Source organism: Podarcis muralis, chromosome 12 (genome assembly GCF_964188315.1).
Source record: "Podarcis muralis chromosome 12, rPodMur119.hap1.1, whole genome shotgun sequence".
NCBI classification, from domain to species: Eukaryota; Metazoa; Chordata; class Lepidosauria; order Squamata; family Lacertidae; genus Podarcis; species Podarcis muralis.
This window is the reverse complement of record NC_135666.1, coordinates 19,817,715-19,844,563: the sequence shown is the minus strand read 5'-3', so window position 1 is coordinate 19,844,563 and position 26,849 is coordinate 19,817,715. Positions and strand designations below refer to the sequence as shown.

The 26,849-nt window shown below is 42.2% G+C and overlaps 1 protein-coding gene across 5 annotated transcripts in view; it reads right to left on the bottom strand.

Annotated features, from left to right (window-relative positions):
* Nucleotides 1-19,759: 19,759 nt before the first annotated feature.
* The window catches only part of EPC1 (enhancer of polycomb 1), a 55,639-nt gene continuing 48,549 nt past the window's right edge, over nucleotides 19,760-26,849 (bottom strand). For 3 of the 5 annotated variants that reach the window (XM_028751354.2, XM_028751355.2, XM_028751352.2), the window contains 4 exons: nucleotides 23,895-24,013; nucleotides 22,578-22,719; nucleotides 22,095-22,458; nucleotides 19,760-21,133 (listed from right to left, as the gene is read on the bottom strand). In XM_028751354.2, coding sequence (XP_028607187.1) covers nucleotides 21,061-21,133; nucleotides 22,095-22,458; nucleotides 22,578-22,719; nucleotides 23,895-24,013 — 698 coding nt within the window. In that variant the 3' untranslated portion in view covers nucleotides 19,760-21,060. Of the gene's footprint in view, nucleotides 21,134-22,094; nucleotides 22,459-22,577; nucleotides 22,720-23,727; nucleotides 23,847-23,894; nucleotides 24,014-26,849 lie in introns of those variants that run through there. The other 2 variants (XM_028751356.2, XR_013394787.1) reach the window with 2 other exon arrangements.

Genomic DNA, 26,849 nt, shown 5'->3' with positions numbered 1-26,849 from the left:
CCCATGGCAATCAACATTGTCTTGGGTTAAAAAGTAGCCCATAAACTTCCTTCACTGCTAGAGCAAATAAAGGTATTGTATAGGCAACAATCTTATCTATATTTCCAACCATCTTAAGTGTGAAATCATCTGACTGATCTTTGAGAAAATACTGAAATTAAGAAAGGACTCTTCATAGCTGAATTGTATGAATGAGATTACAGGATACAGCACCCATGTATTCTGTCTGATCTGATATTACTGTACATTTATTATCTGCCCTTTAAAATACATTAACATAATGTACATTTTGAAAATCATGAGTAAATAGGAATGCACTTTTATAGTGACTAGCAGCACAGTCCTATGCATGTAACTCAAAAGTAAGTTCCATGCAGCTCAACATTCAGATTACTCCCTGGTAAATGTGTTTAGCATTAAACCTTTAATTATAGGATTTGGTACCTTTTAAAAAAAGCATCTGTCAAAAGACATGAAAGAAAGAATCATGGTATTTATCCGTTTATGTTTATTAGTGCTTTAGGCATTGCTTGTTAAATAAAGGACCTTTTATATAAAATCTCTGAAACCTCAATAGGTTTATGATTGTTAGTTAAGAAATGTATCCCTTCAAGAATACAGTTGGTCTTCAATGCAGGACTGGAGGACTGGAGAACCAAGGTGACATTCTTGGAATGTTGAGAATAGTAAGAATTCTCAGATAGGTGAAATATGTTGTTTAAGTACAAGAGAGGCTTTAAAAGAAATTAAAAGCACAGGCAAATTATTCTTTAGCTTATAGCTGTGGAATGTTCAGGGTGTTCAGTTTGTTTATCCAGAAGTTCTTTTGAGTCTGTTCTTGCAGTGATACTGTAGTCAATTACCTTGTCGGGTATGTTGCCTGTTCTACTCTGCACCCTGCTACTCTGGGACTATATCCTGTATGCCTGGTATGGTGGCTGCTGGCTCCTCAGTTTCTGATCTCTTAAGGTCTGCCAAGAGGGATGAAGAGGGTGGAGCGAAGGCAGGCACTGCGATAAAGTCTCAGATTGCTTGGGAAGGACCTGGAGCAGGTGGAGGAGGAGACAGGGAACTGTGGGAAGGCAGGGACCTTCAATCCCCACAACTGCCTCAAAGGGGCAAAATTTACCAGGACAAGTTGCTGTGCTCACTAGGGCTGGCCTCCAGAGTCAACCGTGTTTCCTTGAATAAAGAGTTAACTTCACTGATGCCATGTGATTTTTTGCCGACCTGTTTCTGACTCCTGCTCCACCATGCTGAAGTTAATCTGAGTGCTATGTCAAATTGGCTAGAATACAACGGGGGTTCAGGACCATGCCTTCTTGTTATGTCTTCTAGCAAGACAAAACCCACCCTCTGGCCTGTGTCCACCTGACATCATTTTATTGCATGCCAGATTCAAATAAGAATGGGCGTGAGTTGACTTCAACACACACAGGCCTGTTTCTTGTTATGACCTAAATTTGATGGCTAGCAATTGTGCCGACTGGTGACCAAGACCTTAGTGGATAGTCTCTAAACTGAACTTGAAGTTTTTATTTATTTTTCTTAACATATGAAATAATTTATTTTAAAGTAGTTCAGTGTTGCAAGACAAGTTTTCAGGCTTCCCAATGAAAATCATGTTGTAACAAGTCCCTCTGTCTTAGACTAGTGTTTCATCTTAATCAGGACGAAAGCAGCTCTGCTTCTCAGCCACAGACATGCTGTAGGCAACAATTATTCACTAGGCTAAGGATGTCAACACAGCTTTTAAAAGACCACTGTTCTTTGATGGAGTCTGACGTCAGACTCTCAGGAAGAACATAGCGGTGCTGTCAGGGCAGGAATTTAGGGCAGGCGTCCAGGGCCCCACTCTGCAGAATCAGCGGAAAGGGCCCCAAATGTAGCATGACTGGCTTGCCATATATTGATGTAAGTGAAAAGTAATATGCATTACCTTCCAAATAGTCCACCCACCCAAAACTATTTAAAGTCCAGAGTGCATTACTACACCACTGGAGTGCATCATTCTAAAGAGGTGCCCATGCCGTTATGTTTAAATGCCAAAAAATAATCACCAAAAGCTGCACCGTGGCTGCACATGCACAGATGAGGGTTTCATTGAATAGGGGGAGTTCAGGGGGAGTTGCAGGCATGGGGAATCAAATCAGGTAATACACATTAGATCAGGGGTCAGCAAGGTTTATCTTGCCTGGGCTGGATCAGTCACGCGCGCGCCTGCGATTTTCGGCATCTGCATCTGCGCAGACGCAGTTTTCGGTGCCACAGAAGCAAGTCTGCGCACCACGCTGCACTGGTTTAGCGCAGTGCACGGGCAGGCGGCTTGGTTCGGCGGCCGGTCAGATGACCTCCGCATGCCACTTCCGACCCATGGGCCTTAGGTTGCTGACCCCTGCATTAGATGAAGACATTCCCGCCTCCTCTCTGGTGTGTACATAGAAATAACCTCTGCATTTCAAGCAACAAATATATACATAGCCTAAGTCCTATGTTCAACAGAGCTTGATCCAAATAGATGTGCATAGGACTGCGGCCTCAGACTCTTACAGTTTCTTTCCAGTTAATGCAATAAACTTTGAAAAAAAAGTCTGTAATTTCTGCTGCTATTATGTATTATAGAAACAGTCACTTTAGCACAGGGGTTGTGCCAACTCCGAAGCTTACTACATCTACATAATGATGTAATTATCCTGTCAAAATTGGTTTGGCATCAGCTAGCTTGATTTTATCTTTTTAGAAAAACCCCAATTTGACTAAATTGTCGGTGCAGGTGCACATGCAGAGTCAAACAGAATTTGTTTTCATCAAATTTAAAAACCAAGATGCTAGTTTAATCACTTGGCAGTGGATGTGGAAATTCAGCATCCTTAAGGCAACCGGTGCTCTTCTCATTAAAGGCAACTGAAAATAAGCAGTATGGGTCTTAACAGCATTTCATGCATATTGAATTTACTTATAATCTATGAAGCATAATGCAAAGATACATAAGTGAAACGCGGCTGTACTCATGTATTTGGTTAGCCACCATACATTTTGCGTGATTCCACTATTTCTATACAGCATCGAAGGTGAAATTGGACTATTGGTTGTGCCTTTTTATAGAATGTGCAGTGCACTTTGAGGGGGAAAGTTGACAAATCAAAGTTTAATTTGGGGATTTTATAGCCTAAAAGGAACATGATTTCATAAGGGGAGATTATTATTCTGAATAATGTTGTTACAGTTTTTGGGTCTTCTTGAAAAGAAGTCTCAGAGGAGAACACAGACCAGTAAAATGCCAAAAATGAAATCAATATTGTCTAATTAAGGTTACTAGAGTTCAAAAAATAAATTCCAGAAGTAAGGGTCATTAAATAAGAAACACCCACCTTTGAAAGTCTAAACTTTCATTAGGTCCAGATTGAAATGATCTGGAAATTAAATTAATTAGCACATAAACCTTGAATGGAGATCTAGAGTGTTTGTGCCTTGCACTGGACATTCAGGGTAGATTAGGAATTCTGTTTATTTAACTCCCCCCTGCTCCAAACTCACAGTCCAGCAGTCTCCCTACCTGAGCTGACAAACGTCATCTTGGATGTGGTGTTGAGGACCCACAAGTTGTTGCTCCTGGGGCTCTTCAACATTCATAACAAGTCTGGGTTGGCTCTGGACTTAATGGCCACCACGACAATGGGACTGCTCCAACATGTGGACAACCCAACACATGGGGCAGGACACCCTCTGAGGGTGTGGGATTTTAACATCAAACGCTTCTCACCTCCTACTGAGATTTCGACCTTCAGTAGCATCTCCCCTTCACAGAGGCAGGGAACCTCCCCCTTGGAGGTTGATAGATCCAATTGGTTTACAGATGGCTGAGGGAACGATTTTCTGGCTGATAAGACTGGCGCTTTTGATGCAGCCCTGGTTGAATGATCTGTGGAACACATAGTAAAGGAGAAGAACTTCACTGTTTTCATCTCAGCCTCACTATGCCTTCCAGTGGAGCTTCTCCAGATAGTGTGGAGCCATTTACCGTTTGGCATAAAGGAAATTACAGTTGGTGCATAATTTAGCAGCCAGATTACTAACTGGGATTGGAAGGTCTCTCTCACACACCCATTTTAAACTACACAGGATGAACAATGTGTCCTGTTTTCCTTTCTCAGCATAGTTTTATGCAGCAGTGTGTACATAACCCAGCAAAAAAACAAAAGACAAAAGAGCACACAATATGGATTTGTTTGCTTTCTGGGCCAGCCTGTTTGTTTCCTTCTTGGATTACATTTGTGAGAAGCAGGTTTTATTAAATGGATTAAGAAAAGGGACACTCTTCTCATATCTCCCTCTCTAAAGATGGCCTTTCTTCAGTCTCCAGTAGTTAATTGGTGGAGCAGGGAGTATGGGAAGAGAGAGTGAGTAGGGCAGAGAGACAAGGCAAATCTATGGCCAGAGTTATGAGTTGGGGGGTGGGCAGGCTGTATGGCTTCTAATTCCTGGATTCGATTCCTGGAATAGCCAGGTTAGCTTCCTGTTGAGGTGATGGACCTCTAAGTAGGGGTCATTAAGGTAACAAAAGAAGTGGCTCTGTGCCAGATAATCTAAAAAGGGTGGGGGCTCTCCCTCAGCTGGCTGGTAGTTAGAGAGGTAAAGACCAGACTGAGAGTGGATTTATGTGAGCTATACACTAGAAGCAAGGCTGAAGACTGGTCAACTGGGAGAAAAAGCCATGCCTGATTTCTGTTGGAATCCAAGGCTGTGGCTATAGAAGAAGCAAGAACATTGGCGTGTTAATGCTGTGAACCCTTCCATCATAGGCTCAGGTTGTATATATGTGTTAATAAAATCTGCTTTCCCTGAATATGTTCCTGGAACCCCTGGAATCTCACAATGCTCAGAGATTAGGGTGGTGTGAACTTGTTTATTCAAGACAAGACTGTAGCCGGACTGTAACCAATGAACTAGAAGCAACCTGCATGCTATGATGGGTTTACAAAGCTGCTCTCTGGGAATCTGATCCAGGATCAGCAGTTTTGCATCCTGTTGCAGGAATCTGTTTGCTTCCTCTATGCTCTGTTTGTATGTTTGCAATTACATCAGGTATCTTTTCATACAAAGGAAATTAAACTTCGTTGTTCTGCTCTTGGATTTCCCTCCCCTGGTAAAGTGGAGAGGGCTGTATAATAGTTTGGAATTGTAACCCCCACACCCAACTTGAATAACATATTGAGGGGGGTCCAGGTAAGCCCTGCCCCACATAATCGAACACAAGAAGCGGCACACACACATACACAATATTTGAATGGCAATGCCCATCAGCTCCAGGGAGGGGCTCAGCCTCCTCAAATATTTTATGGGGGAGGGGGCGTCCAAGGGACCTCAACCCCTAGGAGTTGGCTCCTATGCCCACACATAAAATGCTTCAACTATTTCTGCAAGGGAGGAATAATACTTCATCGGAAGATCTGTGTCTCCTTGGTCCCTTTCTGAAGTAAAGACAAGCAGGCTTCTTCAACAAGGAGCAAGCATGTTTTGCTATTGCTCTTACCTTAATTATGCAACAGCTTGAGCTGAATAATAAATCAGGAACAAAACAAAACCTTCGAGTACGGATTACATCATTATGACTCCCATGAGATATAAGCCTTTATAAGGTGTATGAAGAATCTCTTGAAAACTGGACCTCTCCAAAGTGCCATCAGTGCTGTTGCCATGTTGTTAGACCACAGATAATGTAAGCGTTCAAGAAGGAATGGTGTGACCTTCTGATATTAATAAAGGCAAACTCGCTTGAAAAAATGAGGGATATTTTAATTGGGAAGAAAAACAATAAGCAATACCTTTAAAGAATATTTAGCTGCGCAGTAAGTCTGCCAATAAGGCACTATTCATTTGTCCGCGAAGTTCCAGAAACATCATTGCTGATTGCAGTCCATTATAAAAAGATGCCAGGGTAAAAATAAAAAGAAACAAATATAAAAAATAACCTCAAACTGCATGCTAGTGCATTAAAGCAGTCATCCTGCATGGAAATAGTATTACACAATTTAAGTGATGTGCTATATACCTAGCAATTTGGCACTTAACAGTATTCTAATTCAGGTATTCATCTGGAAAATAACAACAAAAGCAACAACCATAAAGCAATTCTGCTATGTCTGTGTACTGGCTTGTTTGAGACTTATTTTAATCTATAAAGATGGTGGTAATTATGTTGTTAACAGTGACCATTTGCACACACAGAATTGTATCTGATAACGCAGACATCCGGATTACACAGACCTCAGTTGCTAGGGAGCAGCAGCAGGAGAGGGCTAATGGCTGCGAATCTTTGGTACTCCAGATGTTGCTGAACTGCATCAGCCCCAGCAAGGATGGCGAGTAGCCACAGAAGATGGCAGCTGTAGTTCAGCAACTTCAGGTGGGCCAGAGGTTCCCCACACCTGCTGTAGATGGACATTGGGTTGGCTGCTGTAGGAAACAGGATGCTGGGCTAGGTAGACAGGCCTGGCTCTTATGCTACATGTAGAAATCAGTTGGCAGGGTTTTGTTTTTGTCTTTTCAACCCGTTCGTTCCTCCAGAGAGCCCTCTTCCGAGGCCTTCTGGGAAGCAACCAGCTGTGTTAACTAAGTGAGACCTGCGGATGGTATCGTTGGATACGTTTCTAATGAAGCACTTGGAGATATACCACACCGATTACACAAGCACCGGCTGCAACAACGACTTGACCCTGTTTTAAGCGGACTCTTAAGTATCTCTCATAGAAATTATTTACATATAAAAAGGTAAAGGGACCCCTGACCATTAGGTCCAGTTGTGGCTGACTCTGGGGTTGCGGCACTCATCTCGCTTTATTGGCCGAGGGAGCCGGCGTACAGCTTCTGGGTCATGTGGCCAGCATGACTAAGCCGCTTCTGGCGAACCAGAGCAGCGCACGGAAACGCCGTTTACCTTCCCTCCGGAGTGGTACTTATTTATCTACTTGCACTTTGATGTGCTTTCGAACTGCTAAGTTGGCAGGAGCAGGGACCGAGCAACGGGAGCTCACCCCGTCGCGGGGATTCGAACCGCCGACCTTCGGATCGGCAAGTCCTAGGCTCTGTGGTTTAACCCACATGTGTTCAAAATGGGAGGTAGGACTGCTGAGATATATTGTTTGCATATATTTTTTAAAAAATAACATTTATTTTAGATGTGCAACCCCCTCCCTCAAGATAACATCCATTAACAAGTAAACTCAGGTTTCCAATGTTTACATTTGGTGAGAGCATAAATTACCTTTTGCATAGCTTACCTACCAGTAGCACTGCTGCCACCATGTACTTATTTTATCTGAATACACGGAAATATAAACTTAGGGTATTTTAAAGGGGAGAAGAGGCAGTTCTGAGTCCATTCTTCTTCTAACCATTAAGGAGCATTAGGACGGACATGGATTGGATCCTCATTATTGAACTCCATTTTTCTAATGTAAGATATTTATTAAATTATTCAAGACTAAAGTGAGTGAGAATTGGTCAATGGCATTAAAAATAAAAGACAAGAAACACTGTCTAACTATTGCTACTAGAATCAGTTCCAGTAATTCACAGATACACAAAGTGTCCTTTGGCACAGTGCAAACACGGGTTCCGCTCTGACAGGGAACAGTTTCCTCAGGCCCATGAAAATGAAGGCAAAAGACACATGCCAAATTATCTCTGAGTTCAATTGGATTGTTGGATGGGCAAATGGTCCGCCATCCAGTCAGAGATAATCTTGAGAGTCACTAAGACTACACACACATCATACATCAACAGTATAATATTTCCCCCAAAGAATCCTGGGACTGGTTGTTTAAACCACACAGAGCTGCAATTCCCAGAACACTTAGCAAGCTAAAGTTCCCAGGATCCTTTGGGGGAAACAATTGCTTAGTTACTTCAAGAAAGCTAGTACAGGCACAGTCTTAGCATAAATATTTCCATTGTTTATTAGAAGGCAGGTTTACAGACAAGGCAAGTTGAATATGGTTATTCAGAAGTAAGTCTTATTGGTGAGTGTGTTCAGGTGTTAAATATTACTGGAGATAGGATCAGGGCTTTCTTCAGCAGGAACTCACTGGAACTCAGTGCTGGCGCCTCCCAGGTAGGTGCCATTGCCATTATAAGAAAACAAGAGATGTGTTCATGGAGAGTTCTGGCACTTCTCTTTCTATTACCCAGTGCTATTTTTCAAAACCAACCCCAGAGAGAGGATCCTAACCAGTTTAATTGAGTCCGTTCAGGAGGATAGCATGGTCAGTGGTATCACAAAATGCATAGTTATTATAACTGGTAGATCATAGCTGTTTCACAGTCAAATTGCCATGTATGCAACATGAGCTGAGTGAATCTGCTAATAATTTGGAATACAGGGAAACGGTTTCCTGACTGTACCCAGTTTCCGGTGCACAGGCTGACGCGTGAGCTGTTCATCACATGTGCTTGTCACATGCCAAACTCTGAACCGATCCACCCAATCCGCGGCTTAAGGCAGTAGACTTCAAACAGTGTGCCATGGAACTAAATTTCTCTTGATGAAAACAATACAGTGAAAATCAATGGGCAGGGAGTTCCAAAGTGTAGGCACTGCCATGCCAAAATATTGATTTCTTACAAAATTTAAAGGTATTTTTAACCCCTATCTCAATGCCTCCATATTTTAACCAATACTGAACCCCTTCTTTCTCTCAGCTTTGCTAACCCCCCCCCCTTCACAAATTGCACATTTTGTGGGTGGCCCCTAAGGCATTTCTTTCATCTGACTTCTGCCGGGGTTAACAGATGTCATTGGCGATTTGCTTCGCCAATGGCCTTAGTTTATACTTGGTGGAATGTTATTAAATGTCTCCAAGACCACATCTCATCATTTTAGATGGGATTTGGAAGCGTGTGCTAAGCTAAAACTGACTCTGAATAGCCTACACACTTGCCTCTGTTCCCCCCTCGGATCCATTACTGCCATTCTTTCCATGCTGGCATTCCAGAGCTGCTGATTCACGGATTGCGTCTCATTCCAAATTTTGTCTTTCCCACACATAAAACGAAACCTAGTATACTGTTCAGCTCTGGTCATCCAGCTGTTGCCCGCTTTTGAAGAGCTATTCAGTTTGCGGTGTTTGTTTTTAGCACGTCTTGTGTTTTCTTGCTGCTTTGTCATTTTGCAACTATTCTTTCACCCAAACGTCCACAAGGCCCTTTTGCCACTGTGTTTCTTCTGCTGTTTACTGCTGCGTTCAATCTTCAGTGCATTCACTCCTTGGTTTACAACACAGACATTTAGACATTTAGAAGAGAAACATGGCAATTGGGCGACATGGTCAGTTGTTGTCATAGGAAAATCCCTGCGGTTGCTGAAATGTCAGTCTCTTCGGCTAGTGGCAGCTGGCAGAATATAGCAGGGCTCCACTGACTGTTTGCCAGGCCTATCCATGTTTATTGGGACCATAAGGACCATGAGTTTCAATGGAAATAGTGTGAATACGCAGGATATTGGAAGACTTTATTATCCACCCTTTCAACATTCTGCTGGCCACTGAAAGTACAGAAGGCTTTTGTCTTATTAGTCATGGTTAGAAGCAGAATGAGGTCAGGAAATTGGCAAACACAAAAAAATATACATTTTCTGCAAAAAGACACAAAACTTTTGATTCCCTCTGTTTCTTCTAGCTGGATTTGATAGTCAGTGATGGAGTCCACTCCCTCCAGCCCTGTTCATCGCTGCTCAACTGTAAAACAGGTTTTGCGATGTAGGGATTAATCATTTGTCTTAGAAAGGTTCTTGTAGGAATTTGTTCTAAGAGCAACCGTTGCAGAATGTTCCCCGTGATCATTAATAATTTGTAACGTGTGATATAATCACCTTCTATAATTATGATACATTTTGCCGCTTTCTGGGAACTGAGATGTCCTGAAGTATAGAAGTCTCTGTAGGCTCTGGATGGAAGAATCCCTAGATGAGTTGTAATTTTTGCCTGAACCTTGAAGCCTTGATATTTTAGGATCATGGATAGTACAATAATAATGATTGGTCACGTTCATATTATTTTTTTATTAGATGTTGGATCCCAGGGCAAGTTTTAAAATATTAAAAATGTATCAAAATTACACCATAAGTAGTTTCAATACAACAGCAACAACAAATTGTCAACATATTGCTAGAGGCAATTCATCAGTTGGTAGGAGAAAGCTACCAATGAGTAAGACAGACACATTTTTACAGTGATTCCATATCCCAGGTGCCACAACAGAGAAGGCCCTGTCCTATGTCACTGCATGACATGCCACATTGTCACTTTAGTTTTACAATAGTCCTGTAACATAGATCAATATGATGTTCATGATGATTCTTTCATTGTATTTATATATCACCCCTTCTAGTATAAATACACCAATCAGGATAGCTTACAATTTATAAAACCAATTACAAAAATGAGACAGGGTCAGCAGTTCAACTAAAATTCTAACAAAAGCCTCTGCCTCATAAAATAAAAGCCTGCTGGAATGAAATAAAAAGGGCCTTCCATAACTGGTGAAAAACAGAAAGTGGAGTATTATCAACCCCAAACAGGGGTCTGGGGCTTGGAAGAATAGTGGTTTGTCACATAGCGGGTTTGGGGCTGAAGTGAGATTTGAAGCAGGGGCTGACCTGAACACAGGCATTACTTGATAAAGTTCATTGTCATCTCAGATATTTTTTGTATGTGGATTATTTAGGGCCAGAATGACACATAAGCTAAAAATAATCCCTCTCCCAGCAGCTGGAGTTGAAGTTGTCAGACACCACATCAAGTGACCATGCCCAGAATAAAAAGTCATCTGCTTCAATACCATGACATTAGTGTGCTGTTTGCACGGCTGGCTGTCACCACAGTGACATCTGTGCAAATAGCTATGCAAGTAGCTGCACCACAGGGGACAGCGACCAGCGGTACTCATTCACATTGCCATTTCCCACAAGCTAAGCTAAGCTAAGCAATCCATTGCATCTTCTCTCATGAGCACATTAGACAAAATTTAAATAAAAAATAGTAAGGATGACTTGAGAATTGCTTGTGCCATAGCATTAAAAATGTATTTTAAAATTATTGTAAAAATGAATGTGATTTTTCCAAAACAAAATATGTTCTTTTTAAAGCAAAGGTGATATTTCTATCATGTAACAAAAAGATCCATGAAGGAGCAGTGCGCAGCAGGCAGAAAAACTATGATGTACCGTACATCAGTGCTCTGTGTTCTAAATCATAAACCATATTTGTTGTCTGGTTCTTCCCTGGGGTTAGTCCTTACCATACATGATTAATGGTTACCAAATAATTATTGAAAAACTGCTAAAGCATCTCACAAGTCCCCACACAAGTAAGTGTTTTTATTCAAGTGGTTTTTATTCAATTTACTTCCTAGTCCAGTCCAAGGCACTTATGGTGATGTAGGTTGGGAGGGTGTATGCAGGCAGATGGGCCTTCTCTGCAGTGGCTCCTAACTTTTGGAATGACCTCTCTGAGCCGTGTCAAACACTTTTCCTCAGCTGCTGAAAATGCACCTGTTTACTCGGGTCTTTGGGAAGGGCAGAGGTTTTGAGCTACTCAGGTACTTTTTCTTTAATTGCCTGCTTAATATGTCATTGAAGCTCTGTTTTTTGTTACTACAGTGGTACCTCAGGTTAAGTACTTAACCTGGTCCGTTCTTAACCTGAAACTGTTCTTAACCTGAAGCACCACTTTAGCTAATGGGGCCTCCTGCTGCTGCCACTGGGCCGCTGGAGCCCGATTTCTGTTCTCATCCTGAAGCAAAGTTCTTAACCTGAAGCACTATTTCTGGGTTAACGGAGTCTGTAACCTGAAGCGTATGTAACCTGAGGTACCACTGTATGATATTTTATAGACTAGAATTTATATTTTATGAGGGGTTTTTTGTGACGTACCTCCATCCAAGGATCAGATGATGGGTGGCTAATAAATCAGATAAAATCTATCATAGGAAAATGATGGCTGTGGAATTGCACCTTACCAAGGGAAATGCATCTTTCCGTGCTTGCTGAGGTCATGCAGATTTGGGGGCAGAGGAGAAATTTGCAGAGGATGATTGACCAGGAGGAGGATGGATGGTTAAAGCCTTGTCCTTGGACCCCTACCAGTTGTCCCTTGCAAATGCTTACTTATGAATCCAGCTGCTGGTGGGAGAGAGTAAAAACAGCTTGGGGACATTTGTGGAAAATAATCGGCTGGTGGGGAAGGGTTAGGCTCCCTCACCCTTCAATTGTTCCTTTCAAACCATTTCCCACATTTGCCTCACATCAAAAATATGGGATTGGGAATCCTGTATGGTACCAGCCATTGCAAATTAAGGTGCTGAAAATCATGCATTTGTAGCATAACAATGGGATTTCTCTTCCCAAGTGCCATGGCAACCAAAAGGTAGGATCCCTCATAAGCAGGCCGCAGTGATGCCCTCTCTGATAAACAAACCAACTTGTCAAGGACGCCAATTGTTACTGACAAGAAAGGCAATTTCAGAAAGTGTTTTCTGCTCTGATTTTCCTGTGTGACAAGAAAATAAATTGCCTGTGTAAATAAGGGTTTGAAAAAAGGCACAGAGTTGGCCCAAGGCATTTTTGCTGCCTGAGGCAACGGGGAAAATGCTACCCCTCTCAATTCCATATACAGAAAGAAGCAGGACCACTTTTGTGACTCCAAATTTCAGGACAGCTCAACTCCACATCAACAGCTCCCAGGCAAGCCATAGCCTTTCCAACATTTGCAGGTACAGTACTAGTTTCATAGTTTTAGTGGAGTCGAATGTTAGCATAGAAATAACGGAGAGCCAAGCTACATGTTACATTCATCATACTGTTTAAAAGGTGTGCTGGATGCCACCACTTTTACTTTGGAGGAAAAGCAGTTGTAGAGCCCCCCCCCCCCCCAATTCAGCATGACACACCCAATCTAGATTGGGTCTCCACACTTGGTTTCTCTTGACAATTGACCTCTCCCTGCGCTTGCTACTATTTACCCCTCAAAGTGCAGTTTACGGAATATAGCAGAGTGCCAACAAGTTGGGCAAGCTGCCTCAGCACAGGATTCACTCCTGCAACTGGGAATTGGCCCCCAAGCAAGAGTGGGGGGCTGTGGGGATGAGTAAGGTATATAGGGATTCTCTTACAAAACCTGGAGCTGGCCGTGGAATTGTTCACATGATATATTCCTCAATTCTTCCTGTAAACTGATTTGAAGTTTTATTGCCGTCAAGTGGTATATAAGCGCTGTGAAAAAAAGCAAGATGAAACAATTTGAGAAAATAAAGCTGATCAAAAGCTTCAGTAGGCCGACTTTGTTGTTCTTCCAGATTCTCCTTTGACAAAGCTTCTTCCAACAGAGGTTATTTTCCACTTGGCGTGTGCTGCCAAAGAGTCCAGAGTCTGCATTAGGCACATAATATGATTGCCAATTTTAATACTTTAATGCACATTTCCTTGATTGTTGTTTTTTTAATGCAGCGAACAAAAAGCTCTCGTGTAGACGTAGGCTTTGGCAGCGGAATAGGAATGCTACCCAGAAACTGAGGCGATGCCCATGGATGGCTTCTGCCCCAAAGAACTGAGGGGGCAAAAAGGGGGAAGGAGAGACATTGCAAGAACCAGCCGTCCTCGTGAGCTGGTGAAGAGGTGGAACTGTGCCAGTGTCATACCCAACAGTGTCATACCCAACACCTCCCAGCACATAATTACAAGCTGTTACTTCTCCACAAGGTATCTGCTGAAGAACTGTTTGAGAGGTTGTACATGGAGATGGGGGAGCTGCTGAGGAAGTGGAAGATCTGGCCTCCAAGGAATGCAGACTGTGGCAGCGGGTGATGCATTCCTTGGAGGCTGGATCTGCTGCCCCTGTGGACCTTGCCACCTGAGGCACTTGCCTCACCTTGTCTCATGGGTGGGTGGGTGGGTGCCTTTCGCCCCACGACCCCCAACACCAGGCACGTCTGTCCTACTGGACCTCTGTCTTCCCTTCGCCTGTGTCCAAAATAGATTGCCAAGGGCACCATGTACACTTTCAGCCTCCAGATGGCGCCGTTCCTTCATTTCTCAGCCACTAGGCAAGGATTCTCTAGTGAACAACACTATGTGGTGAGCTAGCAAATGGGGAAAACCTCCCTTTCATTCTTGGAATTGTGCTGTTTCCCCTTTCCCTAATGGTTTTTGATCCACTCAGTCTCCAATCAGCCCAAGAAGGCAGAGAGCAAACAAAGCATGAGAAAATAACTTGTATGGCCATATAGGCACTTCTCACGGGCTTTTAGTAGCCAACTTAAGCAGCCAGCAGAGAATGGGATAAAATGCACTTCAAGGTGACGGGAATACCGTAATTCTGGGTTTCCCCAGCCACTCTGGGCAGCTTCCAACAAAGATTAAAAATACATTAAAATGTCACACATTAAAAACTTCCCTGAACAGGGTTGCCTTCAGATGTCTTCTAAATGTCAGGTACAGTGGTGCCCCGCAAGACGAACGCCTCGCAAGACGGAAAACCCGCTAGACGAAATGGTTTTCCGTTTTGGAGGCGCTTCACAAAACGAATTTCCCTATGAGCTTCCTTTGCAAGACGAAAGACCATAGGGAAATCTCCGGGACAGCGGGGAAGCGCAGCGCGTCTTCCCCACTGTCCTCGGACCTCCTCCGAAGGCTGGCGGCGGGGCGGAGGGACCTCCTCCCGCCGCCAGCCTTCATTTCTCCGCTATCCCAGACGGCTTTTGAAGGCAGGTGGGGGGGGGGAGGAAAGACTTTTGCCCCCCGCCGGACTTCAGAAGAGGTCCAGGACCTCTTCTGAAGGCCGGCGGGGGGCAAAAGTCTTTGCTCCCCCCTGCCTGCCTTCCCGGGGGCTTTTAAATCGCCCCGGGACAGTGGAGAAGTCCTCCGCTGTCCCGGGGCGATTTTAAAATGCTGGCGGGCGGCAGCGGAGGCTTTGCTCCCGCCCGCCAGCATTTTAAGATCGCCCCGGACAGCGGAGAAGTCCTCCGCTGTCCCAGGGTTTTTTAAAATGCTGGGGGTGGGAAGAAAAGCCCTTGTCCCCCCCCCCAGCCTTCAGAAGAGGTCGGGGGACAGACTGTCCCCGGACCTGGTCTGAAGTCGGTTTCCATAGGAACGCATTGATTGATTTTCAATGCATTCCTATGGGAAACCGTGCTTCGCAAGACGGAAAAATCGCAAGACGACAAAACTTGCGGAACGAATTAATTTCGTCTTGCGAGGCACCACTGTAGTTGTTTATCTCTCTGACATTTGGTGGGAGGGCATTCTACAGGGCAGGCGCCACTACTGAGAAGGCCCTCTGCCTGGTTCCCTGTAGCTTTGCTTCTCACAGTGAGGGAACCTAAACATTATGCAGAGAACAAAAATTATCATGGGTGCAATAAAGCCCTGGCATATGATTATCCTATTGACTAAATGGGGTGCTGTGAAAATGGGAGAGGTGCAACAATACAGTTCCTTCCTTTATCCCCCTGCAAAAATGGCTAGAGATCCACATTCCTGTTCCTGATAACCAAAAAGTTTTAAACAAATTCATAATCAAAGAATACAAATTTATTTTTCAAACCTTTTACAAACCAAGGTAATTATTTCCTCTAAGTAAAAATGAAATACTGTACACTCCCCATGTTATTTAAAATTAAAGGGGTTTCAGCCAAGAGACATCACTGCTATGTTGAAAAATTGTTCTGTAATTGTTCTGCAGTCACTGGCAAAGTTCCAAAGAACCACCCAACTAATTACCACCCACCCATATTCTGTCCCCAAGTCAATATGAGAACATTGTCTTCAGAGGGAACTCCTCAGAGCCCTCCAAAGAGAGGGTGCTGCTGATATAGAAGTACTGTGCAGTGAGAACATGTAAGAGGATGAGACTCACTCATCTTTAAAGATGCAGCAATCCTGTCAGAGCAGGTAACCTAAATCAGTGCCTCCTAAACATCTCATAGCTGAGGTCTGAGGCTCACCTTTCTTTTGGTCTAAACTAAAACTGGAGACAAACTTTATACCTGGGAAAGTTTACTTCTAGAGCAGAGATGGGAAACTGTGGCCCTCCAGATGTTAAAGGTAAAGGTAAAGGTACCCCTGCCCGTACGGGCCAGTCTTGACAGACTCTAGGGTTGTGCGCCCATCTCACTCAAGAGGCCGGGGGCCAGCGCTGTCCAGAGACACTTCCGGGTCACGTGGCCAGCGTGACAAAGCTGCATCTGGCGAGCCAGCGCAGCACACGGAACGCCGTTTACCTTCCCGCTGGTAAGTGGTCCCTATTTATCTACTTGCACCCGGGGGTGCTTTCGAACTGCTAGGTTGGCAGGCGCTGGGACCGAACGACGGGAGCGCACCCCGCCGCGGGGATTCGAACCGCTGACCTTTCGATCGGCAAGCCCTAGGCGCTGAGGCTTTTACCCACAGCGCCACCCGCGTCCCTCCAGATGTTACTGGACTCCAGCCTCCACCCAGCATAGCCAGTGGCCAGAAATGGGAGTGGTAGTACTGCAATATCTGGAGGGTCACAGGTTAGCCTTCCTCCTTCTAGATCAGGCTTCCTCAAACTCGGCCCTCCAGATGTTTTTGGCCTACAACTCCCATGATCCCTAGCTGGCAGGACCAGTGGTCAGGGATGATGGGAATTGTAGTCTCAAAACATCTGGAGGGCCGAGGTTGAGGAAGCCTGTTCTCGAGTGTGAAATAGCAAGTGCTGCTTACCCCTTCCTTCCAGCTTTCTGTGCTGCATGCATTTTTTCATGCTGCAATTCCATCAAAATCTATGAGACAAATTAGTCATGATCTGAGTGGAGTTCAATGGGATCAAAGCATGACTAACTTAATCTGGAGGATCCAGCACAATGTATCTTGCTTGGAAGTGGGCCAACCCAGATCTGTGACTCATTCAGGGATCAGAAGGCAGTGGGAAAATCTGATGTGTTGCTGAATCATGAATGACTAAAATGTTCCCACTACACCTGATGTAGAGATGTGGCAGAATCAGGCCCTACAGTGTAGGCTGATTAGGAAGAGGTAAGGATAAACTGATGAATTAAATCAGATGTACCAGGCATCCTCCTCCAAAGCACAATTGTTTCTTTCTTTTTCATAGCACGCGTCATAGTTCTCATACAGCCTAGGCTCAGCCCACAGTATGGAAATTATTGCCCTAAGCACAAATCTTGGAAGCTGTGGGAATCCTAGCTGCACAAAGAATCACACAAGAAAATATTGAGTGAAAGCTACTGGCAATTAACACATGCACTGGCCACAAGCCATTGTAAACTCTTTAATTAGTGGTTGTGCCCAGAGGTCTGATGCCAAGAACAAACTTAAAAGATTATGCAATCTGATAAATGTCTAAGTACACTGATTTATAGCAAATGTAAATACATACTAAAGTAGCTATTTTGATTGTACCATTTCTCTAGAGCGTAACAGTTTATGAAAACAAGGAAAACTTGTATTATTGCTAAGATAATGCTAGGCACGGCTGTAATTTCCACCTGCTTGTCTATTGTGACTTATGCTACAATGAAGTAATTTCATGCTACATTAGCAGGGTAAGAAAGTGTTTATGGCAAACAAAATCAAATTGTTGTGATTAACGTGGCGGAATGCCCAGCACTTGAGTGATAATCATAATTAGGGAATGCTGACCTTGTTCAAAGAATCTTTCAGTGCCACAAAAAACAACAACCATTTAAACATCTGTTGCAGCTTAATTCATTGACAACACTTACCGTATGTGAAGAGAACATTTGATTGCGCTAAAAGCAAACAAACTTTTGAGTTGAGAGCAGGAAACCAAATGATTCAGATGTTATCCAATGCATGGGAGTATAGCCTGCTAGATAACGAAGTAAAATCCTCAGAATGATACTGAACTTCAGGTTTTGATAGCGGCATGACAAATGCAAGATTCCAGAACACATAAAATTAAGAAAACTCGCACTATTTCCTATCTTTATAGATTCCCCAGGCATCTTCTTTCCATTAATATCAGCACACTAGTTTCTGAGTGAGGCATCAGAAAGAAACCCCCATATCTCTGTGCAGGTTGCTGTGCATGAAAGCTATTACAGCAGAGTGGTATTTTACCATTAACCATGCTGGTGGTAGTTGGGAGCCCAACATCTATGAGGCCACTTCCCCCCTCCCTGCATCAAATACATCTAGAGTGACTCCTTCCAGATTGTAAAAGGATTCCAGAATTATTGCTCTGCCTTGTGCTCTCTGGTGTGAATTGCGTCTTTCTGCATTGGGAAGGGGAAGATCATGAAGGCTGCGCTGACCAAATTTGCTAACTGGCTCGCTAGCAGCTCCAGGACAGAATGAGTTGCAGTCAACATTGTCCACTTCTAGTCAAAGAGTCTATCCCTTGGTTCCCATTTTAGTGAAGTGGTCGGCACATACACTATGAAATAAATGAGTAAATAACAAGCCCACCCAAATGTTTAGAGAGTTGATGTGAGTTTTAATGTTTTTAGTATATTGCTATTTTTACTTTTCAAAAGTTCTAATTTTTTTAGTGATAAGTTTTATTATCTTTTTTTTTGTAAACCACTTTGAGATTTTTTTACAATCAAGTGGTATACTAAATTTTATGAAATAAAATAAAAATCCACTACAAAGAAGTTTTAGGATTTTTCCAGACTGGAGCACCCATAACCACCTCTTCAGTTAAGTCAAAGTCTGCTTTATTGCCCATCCAATAAAACTAGGTCCATATTATGAATCATGGGACATCAGGCCAGTTATCTTTTCCAAAACAAATCGAAAAAGGGGTGTCTTCTGCTTGAATGGTAGCAATTTCATATATTCTCAGTCTCCCATCATTTTGTGTCACAGCCCCAGTACATGCATGGCTATGCTTTTCCATAATAGAGCCACCATACTTCTGGTGAACCAGGTTCGTGTCTCCGCTCCTCCACATGCAGCTACTGGGTGACCTTGGGCCAGTCACACTTCTTTTGAAGTCTCTTAGCCCCACTCACCTCACAGAATGTTTGTTGTAGGGGAGGAAGGGAAAGGAGAATGTTAGCTGCTTTGAGACTCCTTTGGGTACTGATAAAGCGGGATATCAAATCCAAACTCCTCTTGTTCTTTTCTCACCTGGTTAGGATTTACAGCTTTGCTTTGGTCACTTACCTAGTTATTGCTTTTACAAATATCCTGGGCAGTTTGTATGCACTTTGACAAAGACTTAGCACCTAGAAATAAGTCTTAGGGCAGAACTGGTCCAACCTCTTGAGACTGCCAGACTCCAACTCCTATCAGCCACAGTAAACCTGACCAATGGCCGAGAGACAATAGTGGTGCAACAAGATCCAACAGTAGTTAGATAGAGTACTCCAACAACATCTGAAGAGCCACATTCTCAGGACCTGTTCCCATGTTCTCTTCAGTTTTGCAGATGCCCTTGCTCTTTTTGTGATTGGAGTTGCTTCAGTGGGGACAATTCTCAACCCACCATAGAGGTGACAAGGCAATGTCTTAGTATGTTTAAAACACTCCAACTCAAACCCCTGTTATTCCCCAGTAACAAATCTATTTTCCTTCAGGATAGGTTTTTTGAGATTATAAGATTCCCTCTTTTATGTTGTTTGATTTTCTATTTACAGTGTTTTCAATTTTGGATTGAGTTGTGCTGTACTGTAGTATGTGAAACTGCATTGGGGGCCTTTAGGTCAAAAGGCAAGATATAAGAAACTGAATTACATATAGTATAAAACACACCACACATTTGTCTGTCAACATGTAATGCCCTGGGTTTATTTTGTGAGAGTTCTGTCACAATTTTCCAGGTGGGATTAAAAACCTTAAGGATAATGTACGCCATTGGAGTGGGCATTCAGGCTTCGGTACTGACAAAGCACTAGTAGTAGAGTCTTAAGTACCATTCTCTTCACAGAAGAGAGGGCAAATATTTCCAAAGGAAGGCACCCGACAGTTGTGGTTCTGGCCTTGCAGCCTTCTGGAGAATCTTAAAAGGAAAAAAAGCTGGCTGTTTTCAGAAACTGGAATGATGATACACGTACAGCAATTACTGCATTCTTCTCCCTTATAGCCTTTTTCTTAACAAGTAAAGAATGAAGTCTTTAACAATTATACAATAAAAAAATATAATTTGTGATCAAAAAAAGGGCAAGACAACATAAAAACTCCAGTTGTAAGGACTCCATTTGCATACTTGATTTGACACCTTTTTTTTTTTTTTTGGTGTGCAAGGAAATGGGACAACAGAGGGGGCTGTATGAAGAGCAGCAACATAACTTTAGTGCTTTAAGTACCAGAAACTGCACACGTGTTTGTGAGCTAGTCAGTTGGTAGAATCCATGAGACTTCATTTTTAGCTTGTTACTTGCCTTATGATATTAAAACAGGAAGATCCCATTGAATAGTACATTCCCCATTTTAAACTGATGCCTTTAAAAAATTCTGTATGTATGTCACCATTTTTCACATGATACACAGAAAACTCAAGGACCCAGAGGGGGAACCAAGTTATGTTAATACCATTTACAAAATACCAAGGAGTCCACAGCTACCTAACACATTTACTACAGCACAGGAACCAATGAAGGTACAGTGTACAAAAAACTGTAAACACGGCACAATAAATAGATAAAACAGCAGGTTCCGCACCATGCACATGATGTGATGACACTTCATCTCTATACAATCTCACTTCTCACACTCTTACTTTGTTGCAGTTCTCCCTCCCTCCCCTCCCTCCCCCAGCCCCAAGTGCAAAGCATCACAAATGAACAGTTCTGTATTCAAGTAACATATATACAAGGGTATTACAAATATGCAGTACTGTACAGATAATTGCTGTAGTCTTAATTTACAGTTGCTGATTCTTTCCTATTAACAGTAAGAAAAGAAAAACCAAAGCATGAGAGATGTGCATTGCTGTCAAGTCCCCACAGCTGCCATGGAAACGCAATAGGCTGCATTCCATCATCCCTTGCATTCAAATTGCTACTGATGCATAGCACCTAAACAAGTTCCCAAAGGCTGAAGTTCCATTACTATGGAAACTACGTCACCTCCATTGCTACTGTATTGTCTGCTATATTGTTCAGTGCTGGCTTTTCTGTTTCATGGTTTTCCCTGTGAAATAAAAAGGGGAGAGGGGGGAAAAACACCCATAAATATCCAGGAAGGGCAGCAGAACCAAAGCAATCTGTCAATTCCACACACACCCCTTAACAACATTGTAAAAGTGACCCCCCCCAACACACACTGCATCTTCAATATGGCATTTGTGTGTTAACACATATTGTTTTAGTTTCCTTTGGTTGCTGTACACTTTTATCTCAAGGATTCAATTTTCAAAGGAAGTATACTATCCCAGAATACTTTATCATATCAACATAAAAGAGGGGGTAATATTTCAGGAATGGGGGGTGGGGAATTTATATAAAAATGGATTCTTGCATTGTAAATCTCACACAAAGAGAAATACATGTAGGAGTACTGAACCAACTGGGCTTTGGGCCTGTGTTTCTCTGAATTGCAACCAGCAAGCCCACCTCCCCTTCCAAACAACTTTCAAAACAGAGAATTTAAAAAACACACTTTCAGATATGGAAAGAACCCCCAAGCTCTTGAGGGAATCAAGCAAAGCCCTTGGATGCCAATAATTTAAGAGATAAATCCCATCCAGATCAATGAGGCTTACTTTCACACATTTAGAATTTGGGAGGGGCAGGAGGACGGGGAATGACAACATGAAACAAAGCTTTACTGTTCAATACATTTTCTTCTCTCTGTAATCAGACTCTAGACACAGTAAAATCCAAAGCATGCAAGTTTTCATATTACAGAGTCTGGTCCTTTTTAGGTACAAAAAAAACCCAATCAGCCTCCACTTGCAACTTCAAATGCATTTCAAAAGCCTCTACAAGACTTTACTATTTAGACTAGAGATGCATAAAGCAGAAGTTAGGGACAGGTTTCAAATGTATGTCACAGAGATAATCTTGTGAGACAGACTCACAAATGCCACAGTGACAGAATACCAGATGCGAATTATCTCCCTGCCAACCTGAATTCCAACACAAAGGCTTACCTTGGTACTGTGTCCACGGAGGATGAAGCTGGCACCTTGGGCACCTGACAGTTTGCTGCAGCCAGCTTTAAGGCAGATGATGGAACAGCACTTAGAGTCCTAGGTATGTGTCGTGCATTGAGCGTAGTAATAGAGTTTGCAGTGGCAACTGATGAGGGTACAGTTAATCTAATATTGTTCCCGAACAGAACCTGAGTTGTTGCAGAATTGGCAGCAGTTACTTGGTGACTCAGTGCACTGTGGGAACTTGAAGTCTGTGTTATATTTGAAGGCTGTAACAAGGTCGAACCTGCTGTTGATGACGAGCTTGTATGTACAAGTGCTGTAGGCGTAGTGCTACTGAGGTGTAAGCCCTTATATACTCCTGTGGAAGAAGAGAAACACAAGAGGTATAATTCCAAAATGCCAGTATCACATCCATTACTGGTTTAAGGTGCACATCCAAAGCAAAATCTGGTCACAACAATCTCTGCTGCTTCTTACCTGAGGCTTGAATGATGCCATTCACCCCAATTCCAAGCACCACTTCATCCTTCATTTTGAATCCCATGAGCTGTTCTGATGTAACCAACGCTGAAGCAGCAAATTGAGCACTAACAGAATCCAGTGTCTTGGAAATAAAACCCTTTGAAAAACAAACAGAAAACAGACTGGGTTTAAAGAAAGAAGGGGACAAAAGGAAATCAAGAAGCCATACAGCAAGTTTTAAAGCATATACTACTACAGTAATCTACTAAACGTCCAGATCACCTTTCCTTCAACAGTTCCCTGGTTAGTTTATATCATATCACATACTTAAAACAGTCATGTTAAAAGCCACAGGAGGAGACCTGTCTCCTAAAGGCAGAGAGGAATAAACAAAACAAATGACAACAAAACCACTACACTACCAAAACGATCATACTCTCATTTGTTCTCTAAAAATGTACATGAACAGATGCATCTTCCCTTCCTTAATTTTTATTGTTTAAATAGACCTTGCCTTTCAAAGCTCCAGAGGGAATTAACTCCATGGTGTTGGGAGCCACACTAAAGGCCCCAACATATTGCTTGAAAGTTCCTAGAACTGCGCAAGCATTACTAATACATTTTACAGTCAAGTACTAGTAGTTTTATAATCAATAAAGGAAGACCTTTTTACAAGGTCATGCCCACAGTTTATCTGGAAATACAGAACTGTTTAGACTTCTATAAGCCAAGTGCAACATATCTCACCAAAATCTCTTTGCCAGGGATAAAGAACTTGTAGTCCCTACAGATGTTGTTTGATTACAAACCCCCCGTCCCCGTCCCACCAGACCCAGTCAACATGGCCAGATGATGGAGTTGTATCTGGGCAACATCTGGAATGCCACAGATTCCCCATCACTGATCTATTCCTTATATTTATTAGTAGTCTTAATACATTAAGTTTCTAGAGACAACGAAGTGCCTGCACTTGCATTAAGCAAGGTTTAAGTTTGAAATTCAGCTTGCTGGATGGGAATGCGCGCGCGTGCACACACACACAATTCATGCAGTCTAAATTAGTGGTGTTATCTGGATTTTTTTAGTTCGGGTATACCACGTCATTACTGACAGAATCACCTCTTTTCTGTTAGGAGGGAGCAGAGGCAGTGCCTACTATACTCACCTGTAGTGTCCCTTCTAAACATTCTAGAGTATGGCTAAGATGTAGATTCGAGCGAAAGCCACTTTCCTGCTGGTTAGTTGCAAGGTGCTATGGCAACAGTTGGCAATTAGAGATGAACCCTGGTGGGAAAAATGAGGGATAAATCATAATACAGACAACTCCCTCACCTGTGAAGCGTTCGCAGAAGAATTACTATTTGCTTGCTGTTGATGAATTTGTGCAAGCTGCTGTTTCTGCATTAGTGCCAGTTGCTGTTGATGATGCTGGTATTGTTCGGCTGTAAATGCTGAACAAAATATAAAATAAGAGAATACCATATCAAAATACATAAACCTCGTGTGTACAGCCCTTATACTAAAATGGAAATGCAACATGTGCAGCTCCGAATTTCAGTACATATATTCAGTGTTCCTACTTCAGCGGGAGCTGCAATTAGCAGCTCTTACAAAAGGAAGTGTGCTTCTAACACTACGAAGCACTAAAAATGAGGCTTGCCATTCAATAACAGCCGATTGCCATATTACAACCGTCATACTAAGATAGAAAAGTTATCAAATATCCATTTGAATCTCCCCGTTCCTATTTTAGATAATGCCTGCATTCCATCCCATCAAATGAACATTTAATTTTAAAATGAATAAATTATTCAAAAAAAGAGCTTTATGAGGTTTTCATTTTCTTTCCCTCAATTAACCCACCTGATGTAGATAGAATGTGGGTCAAGATCTGATCTATAAGAACAGCTGGTTATGTTGATTTACAAAGAAAAACTATGTTATGTCACTTATTCATCTATGAAGAGTTCTAAAAGCAGAAACTGAATAGCATTTTGCTGCAGTTTTCATTTCAGTCCATCCTAATGAAAAACTCTCCACAGCCAACTTTTAAAGCGGTTTAGGATAAAGAATAAGGTAATAAATCTAATCTAGACAGCACATTGGCAGGATTTATTGATTCCATTTTTTGGTAGAAAACTCAAATCTGAGTATTTCAGATGCTTTAGATTTTTGTTTTGAACATCTTAGAAAATCAAAACAAACATTCTGCAACAGGAACTGGTTATACAGAACATGGTTATCAACCCAGACTCCAAACTACAAGGAAATGCTCTGCCACTGTCAAGTTTCCAGAAACAAATTAGTTGTGCACAACTTCGCTCAATGCTAGTTAATACACATATTAAATTAAGAGTATTAATCTGTAAAACTCTTAAAGCGTATTACTACATTCACACTATTTTTGACCAGCAAATATAATTCACAGCTATAAACACTGCAAGTCTAAACTTTTTTACAAATCTGTTGCCAATATGCAACAATCACCAAGTTCAAGTGTGTTACAAATCTGAGGATTGCCTAGGCTTTTGAGTCCCCCCCCCCCTCCTATCCAAATAGTGACATTTACACCAGGTTTTTATTTTATTATTATTATTAATTAAATCTGCATACCATCCTTCATCCAAAGATCACAATATAAAGGTTGAAGCACAAGGACAGACATTTAAAACATGAAATACTACATAGACAAGACTTGCCTAGACACTGATCTGTGGGGTTCAACTTCCACCAGTTTTCACGAACTGAATTTGAATCTCACTTGCAACTACACTTTTAAACAAAGGACATTCTTTGCTATCAAGTTAAGGGGTTTTTAGGTATTATATCAACATATTGCTATGCATATATATAGCCTGCATAATTGTATGGCAAGAAGGATTTACACAAGCTACCGCTACAGCTCCACAAATAACCTTAAAGGGTACACCAGCAAGTTGGTCCACCCAATTAGTCAACAGTTTTGTTTGATGTTCAGCTTGCATTCCTGCATTCTTAAATTCTACCCAATGCGGAGATTAAAGAGGAAAGCAGAAATATTTGGTGGCAATTGCAACATTAATGTACTAATAACAATGCATCAGTTGGAAGCTCTGCCAGTTTTTTTTTATTAAATTCTCCAGTAATATATAGGTGAGTCAGCAAGCAGTGGTGGTGATCATGACGGCAGATGTTTTTCACATAAAGCCTGGCTCACAATAATCTCTCTTCTTCTCTACCTAGTTGTGTAGCTTGAGCTTCACATGACACACTGAAGGAATACAATAGCACAAACTGGCATTTATATGGGTTAGGTTCCAATTAGCTTGTTTAGAGTAGTCCAATCAATTCCTCCCCCATGTGGCATGTGAAGCTGCTGACTGAGAAACACAAGCCTAAAACCACCTGCAGCATGAAGAACTTTGGTACAATTCTTTGGATCCCTGTCCACTAGATATGTGGTTAAAACTTTGACCGCAATTGTGCATCATTTTAACACTTCAAACAAGAACTCTTCAACTGCCTGAAGGTGCATTTGAGCTTGTTAAAATTATACTGAGCTCTACAGGAGGCAATCTGCAGATATTCCTGGCACTCCCTAGAAACTCTCGTCTATTTGCTCTGTTTTAATTAGGCTACAAGTTGCCTCAAGAACTTTTGTTAGTAAGGTTAATAAATGCATTCAGCTTGTTACGACAAACACAGGAGAAAGTTATGTGGCATCTTAAAAACAAAGGGCTATAACCAATGTAGTTGTCCTGTTAGCGCAAGAACTTCTGTCCCTTAGATACCCTGTGTTCCAAATTTGTTCCAGAGTAGACGGTGTGTGTCTGTGTGTGTAAGTGTGGGGAGAGAAAGTCCAATTGCACAGCTAGACATCCTTGCACTAATTGTTGAACTCAGTGGATACAGTCCCAAACCATTATTTTCCGTAAGGGTAGCCAAGGGCCACTCCACACATGCTGTAAAAATTCTACTTAAAAGTCACATCTTTGCAGAGAGACTGATCAACTCCCCTAGAATGTTAGCCACAAGTGACACACATTCAACAGATTTAAGAATCATAACATTTTCAAAAGTAAAAGTGAATTCTGTACAGAAAACTAAGTCTTAGTTCAGCTAAAACTGCCAGATATATTTAAATTTGCTTGTGAGGATGAATTTTCATTCACTCTTGCAAACACACTACCAAGTCAAATAGGGCAACTGAATCACCCTCCATGTTTGTATTTGTAACCTTGCAACTTACTGAGATTTAAGTGAAATTTTCTCCCATGAATGAGTAATCTTTTCACTTCTTTTTTTGCC